Source organism: Caretta caretta, chromosome 6 (genome assembly GCF_965140235.1).
Source record: "Caretta caretta isolate rCarCar2 chromosome 6, rCarCar1.hap1, whole genome shotgun sequence".
NCBI lineage: Eukaryota > Metazoa > Chordata > Testudines > Cheloniidae > Caretta > Caretta caretta.
In genome coordinates, this window is record NC_134211.1 from 118,615,093 (window position 1) to 118,637,249 (window position 22,157).

Sequence of the window (22,157 nt, forward strand, 5' to 3'; positions counted from 1 at the left end):
TATTACCATAGTATCTAAGTACCTCACAGTCTTTAACGTATTTATCCTCATAACACCCATGTTAGGTAGGGAAATGTCATTTTACAAATGTAGAACTGAGGTAGAAAGACAGACTAAGTGACGCGCCCAGAAGCACACAGGAGTGTGTTTCAGAACAGGGACTTGCACCCAGATCTCATGAGCCCTAGGCTAGTGCCCTAACCCCTGAACCGTCTTTTGTCACCAAGGATGAGACTGTTTTGGGGAGATCACCTTTCTATATCTGGAGCATGCTAAATGTGAATCACTGAGTGAAAAAGAAAAAAAAAAGGCCAAGAAGAAAGGCAACAAGGGTCCAGACTTTCCCAAGAGCTCAGCACCCACAAACAGGGTCAAATTTTCAAAAGGGTGCAGCATGTTGGGTGCAAAGCAATTTTGAAAATCTGCCCAAAAGCATCATACTGGGAGCTGCAGGAAGAGGAGTTTTGAAAATCTGGCAGTCAGTTAGGTGCATAAAGGGAAGAAGAGCTCTTTTGAAAATCTGGTCCTGGATCTCTTAACTCTCTCAAGTTAATGGTGTTTTTCTGATTTCATGGTAGAGGGCATGTCGGGGAGAAGTGTTAGATGGCCACATACGCTTCCTGCTGTCTCGTCATCAAACTTTTTAAGCACTACACAGGGTGGGCGTTTTACCACAGAATTCGGTGTTATTGCCTGGGCTCAGTCACGCTAGTGAGTGCGACTTCCTGCCCTATGTGGCTACTGAATTCAAGCAGCGCAGCGTTACACCGCTGTGGGAAACATTTCTTACACCATTCAACTGGGGAAAGAGCAATGTTCAGTGTTCAGCTAATGGAACATGTAGCTCTCCCTCACACTTTATATTTGACAGAAGACTGCAGATGAGCCTAACATACTATTGACTCAAACGATCCCCTGCTATGGAAAATCCCACAGGATGGGACTCTGAGAGAAGAGGGCTGCACATAATGGAGGCTTTAACCATCTTTGCACCTGTAATTTTGAAGGCATCGTCTGGCTGAAAGTTATAACATTCTGTTCCCCTTTTTTGACCCAGGTCATTAGTCAAAGTACAGGGTTTTAGGGATATTCCAGCTGGAAGTAAAAACTGATGGAGTCTGGCATTTTCTTTGATGCAGTCTTGTGGATTTACAAGAATGTACGAAGTCCTGTGTCTCAGTGCAGAAGGAACCAAGAACTTGCTCTTTAGCTTCTTCCAGGGTCACACTGTGCTTAAAAGCTTCTCCTTCCCTCTTCCTCTCATTGTGTTCTTGTCCGTTCTCAGTTTTTGTATGAACACTCTTCCCACAAGCACGTGCACATATATATACACATATGTACGCCCCACCTAAAACAATACTCAACCCAAAGTTCCTGGGCGGGTTCACACATCCCTTTTATCTTAACTAGAAGCATAAGCCCCTATGTTAATTGAAGGGTGAGTTCACACCCATCAATCTCAATGAGGTTTTAACTCAACCTATAACAAGGTCTCACCAAGCTCATAACAATACATTAGCCATCAATGGCTCCCAGGGACCATTATAGCAGCCAAGTGCAGAGAGAGCCGAGTCATACTCCCAAACCTCTTAAACTACACTACAGCTGGAGGGTGGCATATCATGGGCTATTGTGGCTCTCTAAATCATTGCAGGGGAAATCTTCAGTAGACAGAATGATTGGGATAAGGCTGCTTTGCGCTACTGGTGAATCAGATCATGGGAATTTGGTGATTGTGCAGGGAAATGGAGCTAAATCTGCATACAACTTTTCATATCAGAACTCATTTTGTTATGAGAGAAAGCGCATCAAATACCACTGTGCATAGTCCACTACTGGATATGTGGTTTCTCCTCCTCTTTTCAAATAGGGATCATGGGATCATTAAAACTTCCAAATGAGTGAAAACTGAGAAAGCCACAGGACCACAGAATTGAAGTTTTGCAAATACAGGGCTCCATTTTCAGACATTCACACACACTCTTACCAAAAAGAAACCCCAAAACATCCCATCACTGTTACCATGTGTATATGATTACCCCATTTGCATGTGCAATCACTGTAAGTGTGCTTGCAAAACAACTGCACATGCCATTGCATGCACACTTGTCTGAAAGTAGGCCCAGAGTATTTGTTCTTGTGACAGAACTTCCAGGGGCTTTGACAAAGGCAGACTCAATTTGATTTCTCTTGCAGACAGTGGTGGTTAGTCAAGAAACTCTGCTGGCTAATTGTTTAGTAAGGGAAGGGAGACTCAACACTTAACAAGAGAAAGACATGAATATCCAATGGCTTGTGCAGCTGTTGAAACCTCACCCCTCTTCATTAAAAAGACACACACCCGCTCACTTCCCCGTTTCCCCCCCAAGAGTTTCAGAAATGACTATCTGGTTTTGGAATGTATCTTGATTAGCTCAGTATACATTGGCAGAAAAACCAGGAAATTGCTACACTCGCTATTTCCAATCAAAAACTAAATAAAGTAAATAAATAATTAAAAGAAAATACAGACAACTGGCATGTGGGCAGACTTTCCAGAACAGAAACAATTGAAATACCACAAGAAAAAAGTACGTTTGTGGTGTTTCTCAGTACTAAAACAGCACTGCAAAGCCTGTGCCAGACCATTTTGTGGAAGGAAGTGTATGGGTTTGTGGATGAAGTTTGGGTTTAGGGCTACCCAAAGTTCTCAGAAACAGCTCATCCCAAATAAAGGCCTATTTTCCTCCATGCCCCATTGAAGGGTTGACCCTTTGACTTTCTGTCTGGGAAGAAACAGAAAGCGTGTTCATTTGGCTCCAGAGGAAACTGCAGAAATAAATGGAGAAAGAGTACTAGGAGGAGCAGCGATAAAAAAGGGTTCTTGGCCTTGAGGCACTCTCCTTTGGCTTGAATTGAGCTTTAATAGCACATCTGAGCAAACCTAGAAGTCACTCACAACTTTAAAGCTTACATTGAGCAACGAGGACTGTATCAAGGCCTTTGGTACAAGACATTGCTTCTATGGCGTTGGACGTCTTGTGCTTGTTAACCGACATTGCTACCCATGGATTTATAGCAAGGAAAGACTGGAGAAATAAGACCTTGATCTATACACCTTTACCTCTGGTGAATGTAACTCAGGTGATTATGGAGTCCTAAGCTATTTGCAGATGTTTACATCTTGTATAAAACTAACATTTCTCTTGTGATCCTACTTAATTTCCTTGGGGTGCTTAGTACTTTTTGTGGCTTTGTTCTTTGATACAAAATTCTGGAAGACCATTATGGTAACAATTACAGGGTTATGGTATAATCTTGAATTTGTTGGGATTTCTTTTTATACAAATCTCTGTTAGTGCTCAGAAATAGCCTATACAGCTGTTTCTAATCAGCCATCGCATTTAATTCACTGTGGTCTATTGCTGCCACTCCATTTTTGACCAGTAGGTTTTCTTCAGTTGAGAAAATAAACATTCACTAAATACAGTAACCAACATGTAAGCCGGCGAATTCCCCAGATTTGGTCTCCCAAATTGTTAATGTCACAGGGAGAAAGATGAAAGGTCTTCCTTTAAGCTAATAAGGTGCTATTCCAGTAACGTTTAAGAGACCTGACTGGCTTTTGCCAAGCCCAGCACCTTCTTATTAATTACAGCAAAATTAAGGTTATCATGGTATATCTCAGTTTACTGAAGAAGTCAAATTATTTATAGTGTTTCATTCCTACAGCGATAAGCATGAGGAAAAAAAAAAAAACCCCAAGACAGACATATCTCTACAAGCTTTTATCTTGCAGGAAGGAAACTGGGGGCTACATGATGTGGAAACTAAAATGAAACATTTTAAATAAGTGCAAAAAGTACTACTGCTCTGTTTAAAAAAGTGTCTGGTGGATTTAATTTCCCCAAATATTAGCAGAATATTTAAGGAAAGGTACAGGCAGTTATTACATGAGCTACCACTATTGTATTCCAAATTGTATTTCTTGGATAGCAACTATTCAGTTTGTATATGTGCAGAGACAATGAATGTCAGCTATGATTATCACTTGCCTAGGCTATGCTTCCAGACCAGTGTGTTATAACAACAAAATCTACCTCTGATATTGTGCTTTTCAGCCACAGAACTCAAAGTGCAGTACAAAGGACGCAAATCTCATAATCCCAATTTTACAGATAGGGAAACTGAGGCAAAGAGACTTGCTTAAGGTCACCCAGCAGGCAGGCTGGTAGCAGACAGAGGAACAGAACCTAGGTCTCTTGAGACCCAAGCCAGAATCCTATCTGCCAAGCCATAATGCCTTACAATTGCAAGGGGCCTGCAATATCAAAGAATACAATACACTTTTTGATTCCATAGAATCCCCCAAAACCTGAGGGGTAAAATTACTCTTTCCTCCTCGAAAATAAATGCAAACCTCTCTCTTCCTAAACATTACAAAATGCTGCTCTAGTTGTATTATCTGAAAATCTGTCAGTGTTGCAATCCTCTGGGGATAGGGGATTTTGTGTACAAATTAATAGTTTTGGCAAAAGTGGGCGTTTCACATGACAGAGGAGACGCATAGAGGTCTATGTAGCAACCAATTGCTATCTCTATCTGATGCTGGATTAACGTCTAGCTGATAATATGGGCTATGACAACATGGAGAGGTCTAATCATTTGTGCTCATGTGATTCTTGGCAGGTCATGGCTTAATTACATTCTTTCTCTACTGCCAGTTTTCTGGCATTTAACTATATTACAGGATAGTCTGTATTTTGACTCCTCGTCCTTTTACCATATCTTGAAGCTGCACTATGGTATCTCCTTGACAGTCCTCAAGAACATATTGTTAAAGCTGTAGCAACTTTTGTCCATCTAGCCTCTTAGACAAGGTGTTTCCAAAGATGGAATACCAAGGAGTGTACTCCCCCAGCATTCCTGGGGGGGGGGGGTATTTTTGCTCCTAGTCTATAGATATAATGCCTACAGATGTTGCCACTCATTTGGGTGTCCTAATCACATTAGGTCTGGCTCTAAGAGACACAGCTGAGTCTTTATTCAGTAACCAGAATGTAGCATAGGATTCAATATTCAATTGACAACATCCATGAGCTTCATTGTGCCATGTACGGAAACCTGCTATTTCTATTCTACTTAATTTCTGTCCTACTTTCTTTATTTTTTAAAAAGTTAAATCAGAGAAGTAGTTGTAAGAGATTGACACCTAAAAAAGATCTTCTACATGGAAAACTTTAAATAATGACATTATGCTCCATATTTCTACAGCAAAGATTAGTTTTAAAACATTCATGGAACCTCAAAAGTTAAGATGTACAATAAGAAACTAGTGTCAAGGCCCTCAGGCAATTTTTAGTACCATCAACTCTGGGATCACGGTTACATAGTCAAGGAAAAACAACAAAAGAGTGATCTCATTGTGCCTTTGCAAACTTATAATCACAGCTACCACTCTAGTGGCTGTGTTCAGATGGGAAGGAGCTAAAGAGGGCCTCCAGACTTCTGCAGGTCTGCTAGCGTATGTGAGCCTGATTGTTCACCCTCCATTTGCAAAATGAGATATGTCTGGAGTTAGTAATGAAAGCCCCAAGGTAGTGCATTGGCATTTAGTAACATTTACCATGTTTTTCCTTCCAAAACACAGTTTCAAGGTAAAGGAACATTTCAAATGATATAACTGAGCTGTGTCTTGGATGCAAAAGGTAAGTCTACACTGCAATTAAAAATCCGCGGCTGGCCCATGCCAACTGACTAGGGCTTGTGGGGCTTGGGCTAAGAGGCTGTTTAATTGCAGTGTAAACGTTCAGACTCGGGCTGGAGCCCAGGCTCTGGGACCCTGAGAGGTGGGAGGGATCCCATTATTTTGCATGTATAGTTTTCCAATATGCATTACTTTGCATTTATCAACACTGAATTTTACCTGCCATTTTGTTGCCCAGTCACCTAGTTTTGTGAGATTCCTTCATAAGTCCAAAGCAGACTGCAAAGAGTTAACATACACTGATGCTACTGAAGGATATAAGGTTATTATTGTTAATCCACATCCTATGTGAACCCGGGCATTGCCAAACTGTGGAGTAGCCTGCAAAGTTCCAAGTGCAGCAGCCAATGCTCTCCTCTTTAATATGGAGCTTTTGTCTGGGAACAAGACATGCAAAGCTCCACCTTGACCCCAGTGGAAGATGGGTAGTGTTCATTGCCATACCTCCATACTTCAGAGGAGAATTGTCATACCCTCTGCTTGTCACAGCAGCCCACAGTCTGTCTTGGTGTCAATACTTTATTTGATAAAAACACACACTTTTAACCTAAACATTAGCTAGTAGAATAAGTGTAAATTCCACCCTGGAAGGAACGCTTCCCCATCTGGATGGCACTACCATCATGTCCTTTTAACCGTAATTCTGTCTCTTTCCAGTTGACTGGACACAGCTCTTTCAGAGGTGCAATCTCCTACTGTGGGGTTCTCATGCCATGATTTTTTTAAAACCTATAAATGCCAATTTAGAGTTATAGCCAAAGAGACTTCATTGCCAGAGGGGAGTAGTCTCTAGAGGACATTTTCATAAATCTTCTGTTAAAGGAAGATGTTTGAATAACTTAATTGCTTTAAGATTCACTGAGTTCTGTAATAAACAGCCTATAAGCAAGCATAGATCTAGCCCTGTAAGTGGCATGTCAGATCATCCGGTTAATGACACTAAAAAATAAATGCAGATGGTATGGCTCCTTTGGCATCTGACATATGATATATCCATATGAAAGTCCTTAAGAACAGAAACTAAACACAAAGTACCACACAACTCCTACTATGTATGACATTTACTGAGCTATAGATAAGATTATAGAATCAAGGGCCAAATCCTCAGCTGGTGTAACGTGAAATAACTCCACTGACCTTGATTGAGCTATGCTGAATGACCGCAGCTCAGAATCAGGTCCTCACTCTGACTTAACTGACACTTCACGATGTAAATACTCATCTTACAGTAGAATAGTGCTTGAAAGGTTTTGGGGATGAACGTCTACAATGAATATTTTCAGCCACCTAATTAACAATCTTTTTGCAATAAAAAGGTCTGAACAACTAAAAACTAACTGGAAAAAATTCATAGCAAGAGATGGAAAGATTTGGTCCACTTGCAAGTGTCAGAACACCTACACTCCATGACTGCGGCACAGCAGCAAGCCACAACAGGGTCTATTGTAAAGAGTGCAGTTCCTGTGGAAACTGTTGCTACATATTGTTAAGAGACGACCTGCCTGAAATACAGAGTGATATGGTCGTTGGTTAAAACTCTGCAACTGCTTGCTAATTTATTGGCTTAAAAAAAAAAAAAAAAAACCCGTGCTTTTTGTCCTGTCTGTGATAGTCCATAGTGAAGCATCAGCTTTGGTTATTCTTTTCAAGCACTCTTGAGGCTAAACTATTTTTGCAGACATTTTTTCTGAACACAGTGCAATTTTGTTTTTTACATGCTCTGGTTTGATGTTGACAGCTGCCTAGATCATGTATTAATGAGCCACGTGGTTTATAGTGGGGAGGTATCTATTTTACTGGGGGGAGATTTCAGGTGGTCAAAAGAATCTTTTGAATCGTTCTCCCCAGAGCCTGTATACAGAACCCTGCATCAAAGGTGCTGTATAAAAACCAAAATTTAGTATCATAGTCTTTCCTCCCCTACCATTGCTGCTCAAGGCAGTAGCAGGTGCTTCAGAGCCTGTTATTTAAATGAGATGTGACACTGCTTGAAAAACAGGGTACACGACAAATCTATTATCGATGCAACTCAATTTGTAGTAAGAGAACAAAGATTACTTTTTTTAAAGGACCAAAGTATATACTCATCTCCTCTATTGCTTACACATATACACTGCTAAGTGACAAAGGGAAATGCCCGAGTTACAGCAAATGCCAGAAACGCATTATGATCACTCACAAAAAAGCATCTATAACACAGCCTCCTGTAAAATAGCGTAATTGAATTGGGGTGTGGGGGGGAAGGAGGCTCCGGAAAGACACAAATTGATTTTTTTTCTTGATGAATAGAACAAAAGTAAAAAAATGTAATGGGTGGCCTGATCTTAAGGTCAGAATTATGACAAACTTAGAACTAAGACCTCGATCCAGCAAAGCACTTAAGTACATGGATGGTCCAAGTGACTTCAGTGAGACTACTCATGTTTAAAGTTACACACATGCTTAAGCGCCTTGCTAGATCAGGGTCTAAATGGTCAAAATTGTAGTAGCTTCCCCCCCACACCCCAGTTCTGATGTTTAAAACACTTGTGCACTGTTTATATTTTGTGTGTCAGCAGAGATACTTTCAACACTGTATATTTCTCCACTGGTCTTGTCTAACCCAGGAAAATGAGTGGTGCTGGAAAACAGGCTAAGGTTTTGAACACCTACACTTACTTCTCTAGCACTTACCTTAGAGACTGTGAGATTTAAAAATGTATTAATAGAGGTTATAGTTAACCCTGGGGGAACTTCGGATTGACCATGATCAGCTAACACATTAAACCTTGTACTATGCTACATACAGGTTCATATTTGAGAACACGTTCATATTAGTTATGTTAGCCAACATGCTTTAAAGCACATTTTCCTAGTCTAGACATAGGCCATTTTGTAAACTTTCAACCAAATGACAAGTGTAAACAACTTCTGAGGGTCCAATCATGAGTTACACATTCAATGCATTTTGTTTGCAGCGTGCAAGGCATTGAAAAATGTTTTGGAAGCGTGACAATGTAGTCTGAACCTCCACACTATGCCTGAAGTTGCTCGAAACACCACTAGAAGAGTGTTTGAACAGCTTCTGTTCAAATAAGACAGAAAGTGAATATGTTCTGGAGAAACAACATTCTATCTTTAGCACAGAGAGCATGTAAGGCATGAACTCGTTAGATTTCACACATCAGAACACTGTAAAAAGTTTTTTCTGCTAATCCAACAAAACAACATGCTCTAAAGATAAAGACATAAATGAAATGGGCCCAGTCCTGCAAAAAGACACCAGTGCTGCAGTATCTGCACTGGCTTTCTATAGTTCTCCAGGTAGAGTTTAAGGTGTTGGCCATGACCTCCAGGGCCCTAAATCTCTCCTCCACAAGCCTTGCTGACACCCTCCTTTCTTGATCACCATAGACAGCAACACTATCCTGCCTGTCACTCCGGCCTCTAAGTATCTTTGACTCGGAACTCTTGCTAGGTCCTCACACCCAGGCTACATCTAAAACTTGCCAATTCTTTCTGCCTAAAATCTTTAAGATACTCCCTTTCCTATCCGTCCACACAACTAAAACTCTCATCCAGGCTCTCATTGTCTTGCATCTCAATTTCTGCGACATCCTTCTCTGCCCTTGACATATGCAATCTTGCCCAGCTCACATCCATTCAGAAAGCTACTGTTAAGATCATTTTCCTAGCCCGTCACTGTAGCCCCATCACGCCTCATTTTACATTCCTTCACTAGCTGCCCCATCTCTACTCCAAATATAAGCTACTTGTCTCATCCCCCCTTCCTATCCTCTCTCATTCTATATCAAAAGGTCTACTCCCACCTCCAACTGGCCAATGATGTCAGCCTCCATCACCCATTTACTTCTCTTATGCTGCCCTTCCTGATTGGGAAGAGCTTCGGGTAACCATCTGTAAAGCAACCTCATTATCTTTCTTCACAACCTCTCCTTAAAACTCTCCTTTGGTGTCACACCTACAAAAAAAATTAACAGCAGTTAGGCTGCTGGGGTGCGATGAGACCACTTCTGATCACCAATATTGTCTCATTGTTTCCTGGTACTCCCCCATCCATCCTTGTCCATCTGCTGTCTCTTGTCCTATACTTAGATTGTAAGCTCCTGGGGTCAGGTACAGCTTTTTGTTCTGTGTGTGTGCAGTGCCATGCACCATGGGATCCTGGTCCCTGACTAGGTCTGCTAGGTGCTATGATAATACAAATATCATCATCATCATCATCCTGGGATCCGCCTATCAGAGAGATCACTTTTCTCACTATGACATACTGGCCAAAGATACAGACTGCTAATAAAGGAGAAAAATCAACGGGTTGGGTGTTCTCTGGGATGGTCCTAGGACACTAGAACTTGCTTCCTCCTTGGGATGAAACAGCCTGACTTGATGATCTTCCAGGCATGCTCCAAGGGTTTGGAAGAAAGATGAAAGCATGTTCATGAGGGGAGAGAGGGTGCTTTTGTTTTATTTTGTTTTTACATTTATTGGCTGGCTGAAATAATTTTTTATCTCCCACCAATTATTTGATGCTGTGGGCTGAACTGATTTTATTTGTTATTATTTATTGCTGCTAGGGGGAATTATAAATGTAATTATCTCTAGGGTGCTCAGTGCTTCTGCACTGGGCTCTTCACTGTTGTTAAATCTACATTATTAATAAAGTGATGAGCACCTATCTGTGGTTCCAGTCCTGCAAACTAATTTGCGCACACAGATCTTTTTTCCAGCAGAGCCTGGACAACGTCATTGGGGCTCCATAGGGATACGGGGTTCTGCCCACCAGATCAGCTTGCAGGATCAGGACCTTGGTAGGGTCTACATTCATGTTTTACATACAGTTGCTAATCTCTGTTCTGATGCAACAGCTTTCACATCCACAAGAAATTGCACCGTCTACCTGGGCAACACAGCAAAGCAGAAGTAGCTCCATTGAGGTCAATGGGTTCACACTGATGTAAAGCTGGTGTGAGTCAAATTAGAAGCAAGTGTCAGGATTTCTGTTCCGAAATTGCATCCCACAAAAGACAGGCACCTAGCAAAAAACAAAACTTTTTACAGACTGACATTTCACAATGAACTGTAAAAGGAGGAGGAAGACATTTGTTAGGATGGCCTTAAAAATAGATGCCAGAAAGAACAAAATTTGATGCCAGAAAGAATGCTGAGAGCCTGACTTCTCTCACAGCAGTTTTACACCATTAACTGTTCTAGTGTTACTCCTTATTAACACGGTGGATTGGATCAGAATCAGAATTAGCCTGGAAATTAGAAGGTTTCCAATCATCAGAAGAGGGAGGTTCCGGAATAGCCTGAATAGTAGGGGCAAACAACCTAACCAGTGTTAAGATGCAGTTTGATAAATTCATGAATGGGATTATATGACAGGGTTACCTGTGACAGCAGGGGACTGGACTTGATGACCCAAAAGGTCCTTTCCAGTCCTGCGTATGAGAGAGAAATTTCAAGTTCTTTCCTGAAGAATGAAAAATAAGAAATTGCTTACTGAGTCACAGTCCACTTAAGGCCACCTGTTCTTATCGCTCATGGCAACAAATGCCCCTTACGCTTGGGAAGAATGTCCCATCAAAATTCATAGAGTCACTGCCTTCTCCTCTCCTCAGGGCCTCCTTAAATATCTACCTCTGCCATGATGCCTACAACTCACCACTGACTGATACTGGCAGCCACTTGCAACTACTTTGTCCACTGAGGCAACTAATTTGTCCAGACATACCCAGACCCTCTCTACTGTTCCACCATCCACCACTCCCATGTGTCTGCTTATCCACCTATTGCAAACTGTCATAGCCCTAGACTGCAAACTCTTCGGGTCACAGAATGACTTTATTTTATTCACAGGTACATGAGCGAGCACAATGGGGGGCTGACTGAAGCCTTTATAGGTTCTATCACTACATAAAAGAGCAGCAGCGACCATTTTCTTTTTCAAAACATTTCTATACTGGCAAAAGCCCTAGTGTGGCTGCAGTTATGCCAGCAAAAGCACTTTAATGTCAATATAAGCTACATCTATACTAGGAGAGTTTGCTGGGATATCTGTATCACAAACCTTTTCTAGTGTAAACCTTGCCTTAAAAATAAACCAGGATGTTCTACTTGATCTTTGAATTTTTGACTAGTCTAAAAACGCTGCAGCCTGGAGCATGAAAATTATTGTCGGTAACCCACCACTTCAGATGTTGTCTCCTTGATATTAAAAACTAAGATTTCACACTAGCCAGAGGCAGACTCATTTAAAGGCTTATGATTGCTGAGCATGTCCCTGAATTTCCAAATGGTCTGAAATTTTGTGGACAGAGAAGTGTGGTGTTTGGTATGGAACCATTTGGAATACTTAGAGACTGATTTTATTTGATATCTCTTCTGCTTGTCCTTTTCCATGGTTACACAAAAGCTCTGGGGATTTCTTAAATGTATTAGCGAAGCACAACAACTCACTCAAGCATGAAAAATGGAAGGAACTTGTATACTGTGCAAGGAGGATAACAACTGAATTTCCTTCATTCGGCTTAGTAAGGAGATATGCTTTCATATCGAATTACACTATAAACTGGTAGGTTTTCCAACCGTTCAATAGTCCAAGCCGCCTCCTTGGTGGCCCGTTATCGCCTGTAGCGCAAAATAAGTCAAAACCAAATTGTTTTGCAGAAATTACTCAAAATCAAAAACCCCGATCATGCTGGCTAAAACGCAGCCTTACAAAAAAGCCTATGTGGTAAAGACTTAATATAAATGCAAATGCACAGAGGCCCCATCAGATTAGACTATAAGAGTCCTACAGAACTCAGCTTTGTACAGAACTCTCTCCAAGGTGCTTGGTTAGCTTTTTTCTACTGTTAACCTAACCTCAGCTCCCTTTCTTAACAAGCAGCCTCTTCTAAAACAGCGACCAGGGGCTCAGGCCTGTAAACATTCATCCCAGAAGTGACTTTACTGACATGACTGGTCCCATTGTGTGAGTGTGTTCTGACTCCAGTACCAGATTAATAAATCCCAGACCTATACTCTTACCCTCTAACGAGGGTCTCCAATTAGTTTCATCAGCATTCCCTGTGATCTAATTTGGTAACCTGGTATATAATAGCAGGAAAGCCACACTTTCTTTCTGTTTAGCTTAGTCAGTCTTCATTTTAAATGAAAGATGTTGCCACATGGAAGGAGTGGCTATTTGATCCAACTCTGCAAGAAGCAGGTCTCCCTGCCTTTAAAGATGGGCAACAGACTGACTTGAATGGGTAGGCAAATACCCAATCAACTTTTTAAAACTTCTTTCTGAACCCAATAGTCAGATTTTGTCCATCATTCAACCTCTTGTTCAAATCTCTCTTTACAGATTTAGAAATTTTATTAAGCTAATATTAAAATTATATAATACAGTAACTCCTCACTTAACGTTGTACTTATGTTCCCGAAAAATGCAACTTTAAGTGAAACGATGTTAAACTAATCCAATTTTCCCATAAGATTTAATGTAAATGCAGGGGGTTAGGTTCCAAGGAAATTTTTGGGGGGCAGACAAAAGGCATTATATACTGTACAGTACCGTACTGTAGTTGGGAAATGCCCCTGGCTTATATCACACAGGCATAGCCCGCTGCAGGCAAGGACACTAGGAAGCACCTTCACAGCAGCAGTGGCAGCTTACCCGGAGAAGAACAGGTGCCGACTTTGCTGGGGGATGCTCCAGGCCCATCTCTTCCTATCCCTGCTCCACTCCAGGCCCACCTCTTCCCACCCCCACTCCACCTCCTCTCCGGAGCACACTGCATGCCCGCTCCTTCCCCACCCCCAGAAAGTCCTTAGCACCGCCAAACAATTGTTTGGCAGGCTTAGGACTTTCTGGGAGGGAGGGGGAAGAGTGGAGATGTGGCACTTCCTCGCTCCTTCCCCTCCCTCCCATAAAGTCCTAAGCATCACCAAACAGCTGTTTGGCGGTGGGGGAAGCGCTGTGAGGGAGGGGGAGGAGGCAGAGAAGAGGAATTTGTGAAATGCTCCCTTGTAAAATCATTGCTCTTCCACAAAATCTTACATGCAGTGTACAGAGCAGGCAGCCAAACAACATTATAAGGGAGCATTGCACAACTTTAAACGAGCATGTTCCCTAATTGAGCAGTGACATAACTTTGAAACAACGTTAAGTGGGAGGACGTTAAGTGAGGAGTTACTGTACATAGGTTAAAAAAAAGAGTGTCTGTACATCTGGGTATAATAATTAAATTATCCAAAAGTACAAAGGTTGGTTTAAAAGTAATACAATCTATATAGTACATAATCAGCAATAACCCAACTTTTATGATACAATTTAGATATTAGTATCCACTTCTGCAAAGTCCACAGTGACAATCCATGTCAGGAAATATGCTGTCACAGGCTACAAAAATCACTCACTCACACACACACACCCCAACAACAACAAACAACCTATGCTCAGTAGCCTGAATCAGAAAGGTGCTGAGCACCCTCAACTTCCTACTGGCTCACAGCTTTGCGTCTTAAAACAAGCATCCTCTAGGGCACCCCTGTTCACCATGTCATCTGTCTGCCCGCCCACCTAGATTGTGGAAGACTTGGGGAAGGGACAGTGTCCTCCTTTGGGTCTTATACACCGGTTAGCAGTTAATGCTTAACAAAAAATAATAATTATTCTACTGATCACATTCAAAACAAGGGAAAAACTTCTGCATCTGCTACAAGAAAATTATAACCCTACCAAAGAAATTTTTGCAAGCCTGCAAGAGAAATTTAAAAGGGTTTTTGCAAGGCAACACAAGAAGGGCGAGGCTAGTTTTCACCCCCATTGCAACCAAGTGAACTCCTAACAAGCCACTGTGCAAGACTGTCAAGACATGCCAGCAGTTCCAAGCCCATCAATCTAATGGTCCATCTGTGTATTTTCCCCTAGTGGTTTTAGAGATGTTTAAGTAGGTGAATCCCTTGACTTCATACTCTTCAAGATCAAAGCTAACAAAAAGTTTGAGGTAGTTTAACAAGGCTGGTGAGTAAAAGTGCTGAAAATTCTAGGAGCTATATCTATAGACTGACAACCTTTGTAACAACAATTAAATCACTCCCTAGTAACTACGACAATTCAATGCTGTTCCAACATGCTCTTACAATTACTATTTGTCCATGCTTAAAAGTTACATCAGCTACTACTTAAGTCCCATAGGAATGAATATTAAGATATTTGGTAGTGATCTATTGTAAAAATTTCTCCATTCAGTTAAAACTTCAGTACTTTGCACTATTTATGGCAGTGTTTCTCAAACTTTTTGAGCCAACCCCCGCACCTCCTTTGAGTTACAATTTTTGGTTGCGCTTCCCCAAACCAGACAAAAAGAGGTGAGTCAGAGGGTAGAGGTGGTACTCCCGCCCTAAGTCCCACCGCACTGGGCTGAATCCAGAGCCGCCTGGCATCGCTGCTGGGCCCCCCAAACATTCTTACACTCCCCCCCAAGGGACACACCCGACAGTTTGAAAACCTCTGATTTATTGTGTCTCAGGCCATATCTACACTACCACCTATGTCTGCAAAACTTATGTTGCTCTGCAGTGTGAAAAAACACATCCCTGAGCGACATAAGTTTTGCCGGCATAAGTGGTAGTGTGCACAGCGTTATGTCGGCGGGAGAGCTTCTCCTCTGCTTGCTGGTGGTGGTTTAATTATGTCAACAGGAGTGCTCTCGCTGTTGCCATACAGCAGCTACACGAGAGATCTCAGAGCAGCGCAGCTGCATCGGTACAGCTATGCCGCCGTAAGATCTCTTGTGTAGACACAGCCTCACTGTCATCCGATTGTCAGCAGAGGCACAAGTAAACGAGGCACCGTAGTTGAGCTACTAGCAAAATCCTTAAACAAATGTCTGCAAAGCTCAATAAATGCTTTAAAATAATTCTTGTAGCACCAGGGTTGTAATCACAATGCAAATCACAACATAACAGCATCCAGAGTATAATGATGAGCTTGATTATCCACTGCCTTGCACCTGCTGTAGCTGGATGCACCTGTGTAACGCAAGTGTAAGGTGCTGCCATTCAAGTTTGGCAGAGTTTTACACCCACTCAGCACGCAAAGGTACAAGATAGTGGAGATAGCTATGCCCACTTTATTCATACGCAAGGCATGTTGGCACTTAACAGGAGACATTAAACATACCTAAAAAGGTAAACAAAAAAGAGAAAGAGAGCAGAGCCTCACTACAAATCTTCCCTATTAACATGCTCTTACAAATTTGCAAGATGAATGTCACACCTGCTTAATAATGAATATGCAATTACAGAAATATTCAGTTTGTAATAACATTTGTTTAGCAGAGAGGCTTTGGCAAATCAACTCAACTTAAGAGTTATGAGACATAGGTAATTCTAAGAAGATCCTCCGAATATGAATTTCAACATGCACCCCAAGCACAGTATTCCATTCTGATACCCAGACAACTCACATGCATAAAGTTATTCATATATGTAAGAGTTTGGGGCCTAAATTGCTATGGATTAAGCAAATCATCACATATATGACATTAACTGACAAGGACCAGTAGTAGTGACAAACTACTTGCTAAAGATGCCTCTCTTTCCACATCTGGATGCTCAAGCATACTAAATTGTCTAATTATAGACTGCAAGATTTGCACTGTGCACTATGCTTTCCTATGGCTTTCACGAAATACTAGCCATCGATTAGTTAGATGCATCAAGGGCTACAATATTACTTTAGAACACCAGACCAAAAAGAGTGCATTAGTTCTTAGGCCTTGTCTACCCACAAAAGTTGTACAGCTTTTATTATACTGGTGTAGTTAAAAGCGGTACAACCCCCTTTTTGGTGAGGACCAATTCTACTGTTATAAAAGTGTTTATACCAGTATACCTTATTTTCGCACAGGAAGGGGAATAAGCTATACTGGTATAAAGAACCTTTCATACACAGAATCATACAAATCACAGGTAGTGTAGAAGGGATCCCAAGAGTTCATCTAGTCCATTCCCCCCATTTTGAGACAGGACAAAGTAAACTTGGACCATCCCTGACAGCTGTTTGTCTAACCTGCTCTGAAAAACCTCCAATGATGGGGATTCCACAACTTCCCTTGGTAACCTATTCCAGTACACACCTATCCTTATAGCAAGAAAGATTTTCCTAGTATCTAAGCTAAATCTCTCTTGCTGCAGATAGCCTATTATTTCTTGTCCTACCGCCAATGAATATGGAGAACAACTAATCGCCATCCTCTTTAAAACATATCTGAAGATATGTTATGTAAGAATTCTTCCACTGACCTAGCCACATCTGCAGTGGAGGTTAGGCTGACCTAACAATGTTGCACAGGGCACGAAATTTTTCACAGCCTTCAGCAATGTAGAAAGGTCAGACTAAGTTTTAGTAGTGTCAACCTAGCTATGAGCTTGTCTTCACTATGCGGAGATCGACACTGGCACAATCAATGCAGCAGGGGTTGATTTAGTGGGTCTAGTGATGAGCCGCTAAATCAGGGGTGGGCAAACTATGGCCCACGAGCCATGTCCGGCCCATCGGACCTCTTAATCCAGCCCTCAAGCTCCCTCCAGGAGCGGGGCTAGGGTTTGCCCTGCTCCACGCTCCAGCTGGGGAGCGGAGTCGGGGGCTTTCTGCACGACTCCTGGAAGTAGCGGCACATTCTCCCTCCAGCTCCTATGTATAGGGGAGGCCAGGGGGCTCTGCATGCTGCTGCTGCCCCAAGCGCCTTCCCCCACAGCTCCCATTGGCCAGGAACCATGGCCAATGGGAGCTGCAGGGGCAGCGCCTATGGATGGGGCAGCACGCAGAGCAGCCTGACCATGCCTCCACATAGGAGCCAGAGAGGGAACACACTGCTGCTTCTGGGAGCTGCTTGAGGAAAGCGCCACCTGGAGCCTGCACCCCTGAGTCTTTCCCTCCACGCCCCAACCCCCTGCCCCAGCCCTCCAAACCCCTCAGGCCCACCCCAAACCCCTCATCCCTATCCCCACCCCAGAGCCTGCACCCCCAGCCAGAGCCCTCAACCCTCCATGCCCCAGTCCTGAACCCCCTCCTGCCCTCCGAACCCCTCGGTCCCAGCCCAGAGCACCCTTCTGCACGCCAAACCCCTCATCCCCAGTCCCACCCCAGAGTCCACACCCCCAGTCAGAGCCCTCACCCCTCCTGCACCCCAACTCCCTGCCCCAGTCTGGAGCCCCCTCCCACATTCTGAACTCCTCATTTCTTGCCTCATCCCAGAGCCCACACCCCCAGCCAGAGCCTTCACCACCTCCCGCACCCCAACTCCCAATTTCATGAGCATTCATGGCCCGCCATACAATTTCTATACCCAGATGTGGCCCTCAGACCAAAAAGTTTGCCCACCCCTGCGCTAAATCGACGGCAGAGCGCTCTCCAGTCGACCCCGGTACTCCATCTCTCTGAGAAGAGTAAGGTAAATCAACCGGAGAGGGTCTCCCATCAACACAGTGCAGTGACGATACCCGGGTAAGTTGACCTAAGCTATGGTGACTCCAGCTACACTATTCACATAGCTGGAGTAGCATAATTTAGGTCGACTTACCTGGGTAGTGAAGACAAGCCCTATCAAAATCAAGAGTGTGGCAAATTCACATGCATGAGAGATTTACTTAAAATGACCTATGCCCTGGTGTAGACACCATTAGGTCGATGGAAGAATTCTTCTGTCAACCCAGCTAAAATCCCTTCCATCACTGTGGCCAGTATCTACACTACAATGGTGTAGCTGCAGCACCACGTACAGATTTTGAACGGATATCTATGGGTGTGTAGCCCATACATTGTATAAGGAGGACTTGAGCCCTTCCACCTAAAACAAGTGTTATTGAAATAGGCGACAAAACTAATAACCAATATTAACAAAAAGATTGACAAGATGGGTGTGAACCACAATGCTGTCACACTGCATGAGGTTTCTCCCTTGCCTTATCCTTTCATCAATCCATTATGTATTTCAACCGCTCATTCTACAGGGCAGGAACTCATGCTTGGCTGGAGAGCACTTAGCACACTGTTGGGGGTGACAATAAATAAGCAGGATGTGTAGCACCAATGTTGTATTTTTCTATAGACACAATCGTCTCTCTGGTACTTCGATACATAATACTATTTCTCAGCCACTGTGCTGAACTGAGAAAGGAAAGCACTGGCAGCTAAGATTTCGATATCTATCTGTTCTCTCCAGTGGCACTTCTCTCCCCCGCATGCATCATCAGTGTGATTTGACTGGTGGTTTTTTGACTACACTGACTAAACTGTCTGGTCTCAACAAGTTATTAACTGTTAATTCCTTCTGGGAATATCCAAACTCCTCTGCAATCCGTCTACCTGGAACGGTGTGTATTTTCATTCAGCATTTCTTGTCAAACTGTAAACTATTGCTAGATGGATACACTTCCCTTTCCCATATTCTAGCTCTGGAAATGAAAGCAGGAGAGCCTTTAACTGACACAGAGATAATTATTATGCACCACATTTTAAGAAAGATGTGAAAAAATTGGAAAGATTCCAGAGAAGAGCAGCAAAAGTGACAAAAGGTTTAGAAATCCTGACCTCTGAGGAAAAGCTGAAAGCATTGGGCATGTTCAGTTTAGAGATGAAAAGACTGTGTGAGGGATGGGGGACCTGATAAGAGTCTTCCAATATGTTAGTGGCTCTTACAAAGAAGACGGTAATTAATTGTTCTCGAAGTTCACTAAGGGTAGGGCAAGAAGCGATCGGCTTCACCTGCAGTAAGGGAAATTTAGGTTGGACAATAGGAAAAACTTGCTAACTCTAAGCATAGTTAAGCATTAGATCAGGTTTGAGGTAGGTTTTTGAATCCCTGTCACTGAATCCCCTTCACTGAAGAACAAGAACAAGGTACACAAACACCTGTCAGGGATGATCTAGGTATATTTAATCCAGCCTCAGCACAGAGGGATGCACTCGATAACCAGCTCAGGTCCTTTGAAGCCCCACATTTCTATGATTCTGTATATCATCCACTCCATCATTAGAGTTGAAACATGAACTATAGCTCTGAGGGGAAGGATGCAAATTGCACCTACTTGGAAAGTTGGGGAACAACCTGCAAATACTGATGTTTGGCTTATGCTGTTATGTATGTGAACTATGCATGATCATGCATTGCCAAGTTCTTCCCTGTAACTGGTTTAAATTCAGGGGTGAATTTCGCCCAAAGTGTGTGTGCATATCCACAGGTGTATGGGTATGTACATATGTAGATTTGTACGGAAATGTATCCTTCCTGGTGTGCATATGTTTGCAATTAACGGCAAGCATACACATATGTATCAGAGTTTGTAGGTGTGCCTGTGTAACCCACTAGTGAGTGTGCATTACTCACATATTCAAAGAGTATATGAGTTTTTACAGCCCCTTGTTGGGGCTCTTGAGCTCATATTTTTAGCCCTGGAGGTCCCCAGTTCAATCTTCAGCAGGTTGTCCAACATGGTGGCCGTCACAGATGCATCTTGTCGCCCTTGCATGCCGAATGCACGTACCAGTGTGACTGAAGGCAGGCGTATGAGCGCAGAGACATGTGTGCATACATAAAGGTGTACAAGTGCGTGCATGCCCACAGGTGTGTGAATGTACATGCCAGTATATATGAGCACACACTCCGTGGGCAGCCCACGTCCCCACGGAAGGATAGCTACTCACCCAGCCTTCGAAGCTGTCAGCGCTGCCCAGGGTGTGTAAGAGGTCATGGAAGCGCAGGGTGCAGTTGGCCACAAAGTCATCGTAGCCGATGGGGGTGTCATGGAAGACGGCCAGCTCCAGCTGACGGCCATCGGTGACGGGGGCAGAGAACTCCTCGTTGTAGGTGGGCTTGTTGGTCTTCTGTTTGGTGCTGGTCTGCCCCACCCGCACCTGGTCCACGCTCACCGCCACGTAGGGGTCCAGCAGCTGGTAGCCCTTCTTGAAGAGCGAGTGTCTCAGCGACCAGCGGGTGGGCTGCAGACCCACCGCCTCGCCGATCCGCACCTTCATGTACCCGTTGAACTTCATGGCCCCGGCCATGGCAAGCCGGCTGGGCAGCGAGAGGCGGAGGGGGCACTAATGGAGAGCCGGCGGGATGCTGAGCGCAGCAGCTCCCGGGGGGGGGGGGGGGTCCAGCAGCGGCAGCCCCTCCTCAGTGGGGCAGGCAGCCCCCGCTCCCCCACCTCTGAGCCATACTGCCCGAGACCAGTCCCAAGCCCCCCTCCGCCGCCCAATCCAGGCGCACCCCTCCCTTGCCCGCCGGGACGCCAATCACCGGGCTCGGGGCGGGGACGGGGCTCTGTCCGCAGCGAGCCCGCCGGAGTTCGCCTGCCGCCGGGAAGCAACCACCCGCCGCCCCAGCAGCAGCAGCGTCCCCGCCCCAGCCGGGGCGGGCCCGGCCGGGCTGCCGAGTCCCCGCAGCGGGAGCTCCCGGCCCTCGCCGCTCCGCAGCAGGAAGCCGCCGCCGCCTCCACCGCCAGTGCCGCACCCGCCCGCCCGCCGCAGCCTCCCCTCAGCCGGCGCGGAAGCTCGGGCGCCGCCGCCGCTCGCGCCGGGCCCCGGCAGAGCGCATCGCCGGCCCTGCCCGCGCGAGCCAGGCGGGCGAGCGGGCAGGAAGCACCTGAGGCATGTGTGACAGCGCGGGGAGGAGCCTGCAACCGGCCCGGCCGGGGCGAGGCGAGGCGAGGCGAGGCGGCTGCCTGGGGCCGCTTCCCGCTCCCCCCCCCCTCCCCCGGAGCTGCTGGAAAAGCCGCATCCCTGCGCCCAGCCAGCCCGGGGCAGGAGGGCGACGGGCCCCGGGGCGATTGGTTGCCCGGGGGACAGAGGGGGACCCTCGCCGCTGCCCGCTTTGTCACCCAGGGCTGGGAGCCCGGCCCGGCTCTCGCGGGAAGGGGCGGAGGTGGGAGCTCAGCCAAGCGCGGGGCGCGGAGCCGGCACCGCGCGCGGGCGGGCCGGGCAGCGGAGCAGCGCTGTGGTGGTGGGCAGGGACTTGCTCCCGCCCCCGGCGTTTCCCGCTCCACAGACCAGAGCGTGCTCCAGCTGGAAAGGCGGGTCAGCTCTGCCTGCCCGGGGTAGGTCCGCCCCGCAGCTGCACAGCCGCCGCTGGCCCGTCTCCGCTGACTCAGACCCCGGCGGGTAAAACTGCAGGGTAGAGGTTCAAGCTCATGCCGGAGCCCGGGCTCTGAGACCCAGTGAGGAGGGAGGGTCACAGAGCCCGGGCTCCAGCCCGAGCCCAAATGTCTAAGCTGCAGTTTTGGAGCCCCGCAGTCCGAGTTTGAGTCAGCTGACGTGTGCCAGCCACCGGGGTTTTATTGCAGGGTAGCCAGACCCCAACAGCCCATGCCGGGACACAGACGGGAAAGGGGAGCCCTGTGCCAGTGGTGAATC

At 45.0% G+C, this 22,157-nt stretch overlaps 1 protein-coding gene across 1 annotated transcript in view; it reads right to left on the reverse strand.

The window, feature by feature from the left end:
* The window catches only part of PRKCH (protein kinase C eta), a 177,106-nt gene extending 156,217 nt beyond the window's left edge, over positions 1–20,889 (reverse strand). Inside the window, exon 1 of the mRNA XM_048855735.2 lies at positions 20,451–20,889. Coding sequence (XP_048711692.1) covers positions 20,451–20,810 — 360 coding nt within the window. The 5' untranslated portion in view covers positions 20,811–20,889. The remainder of the gene's footprint in view (positions 1–20,450) is intronic.
* Positions 20,890–22,157: the final 1,268 nt, after the last annotated feature.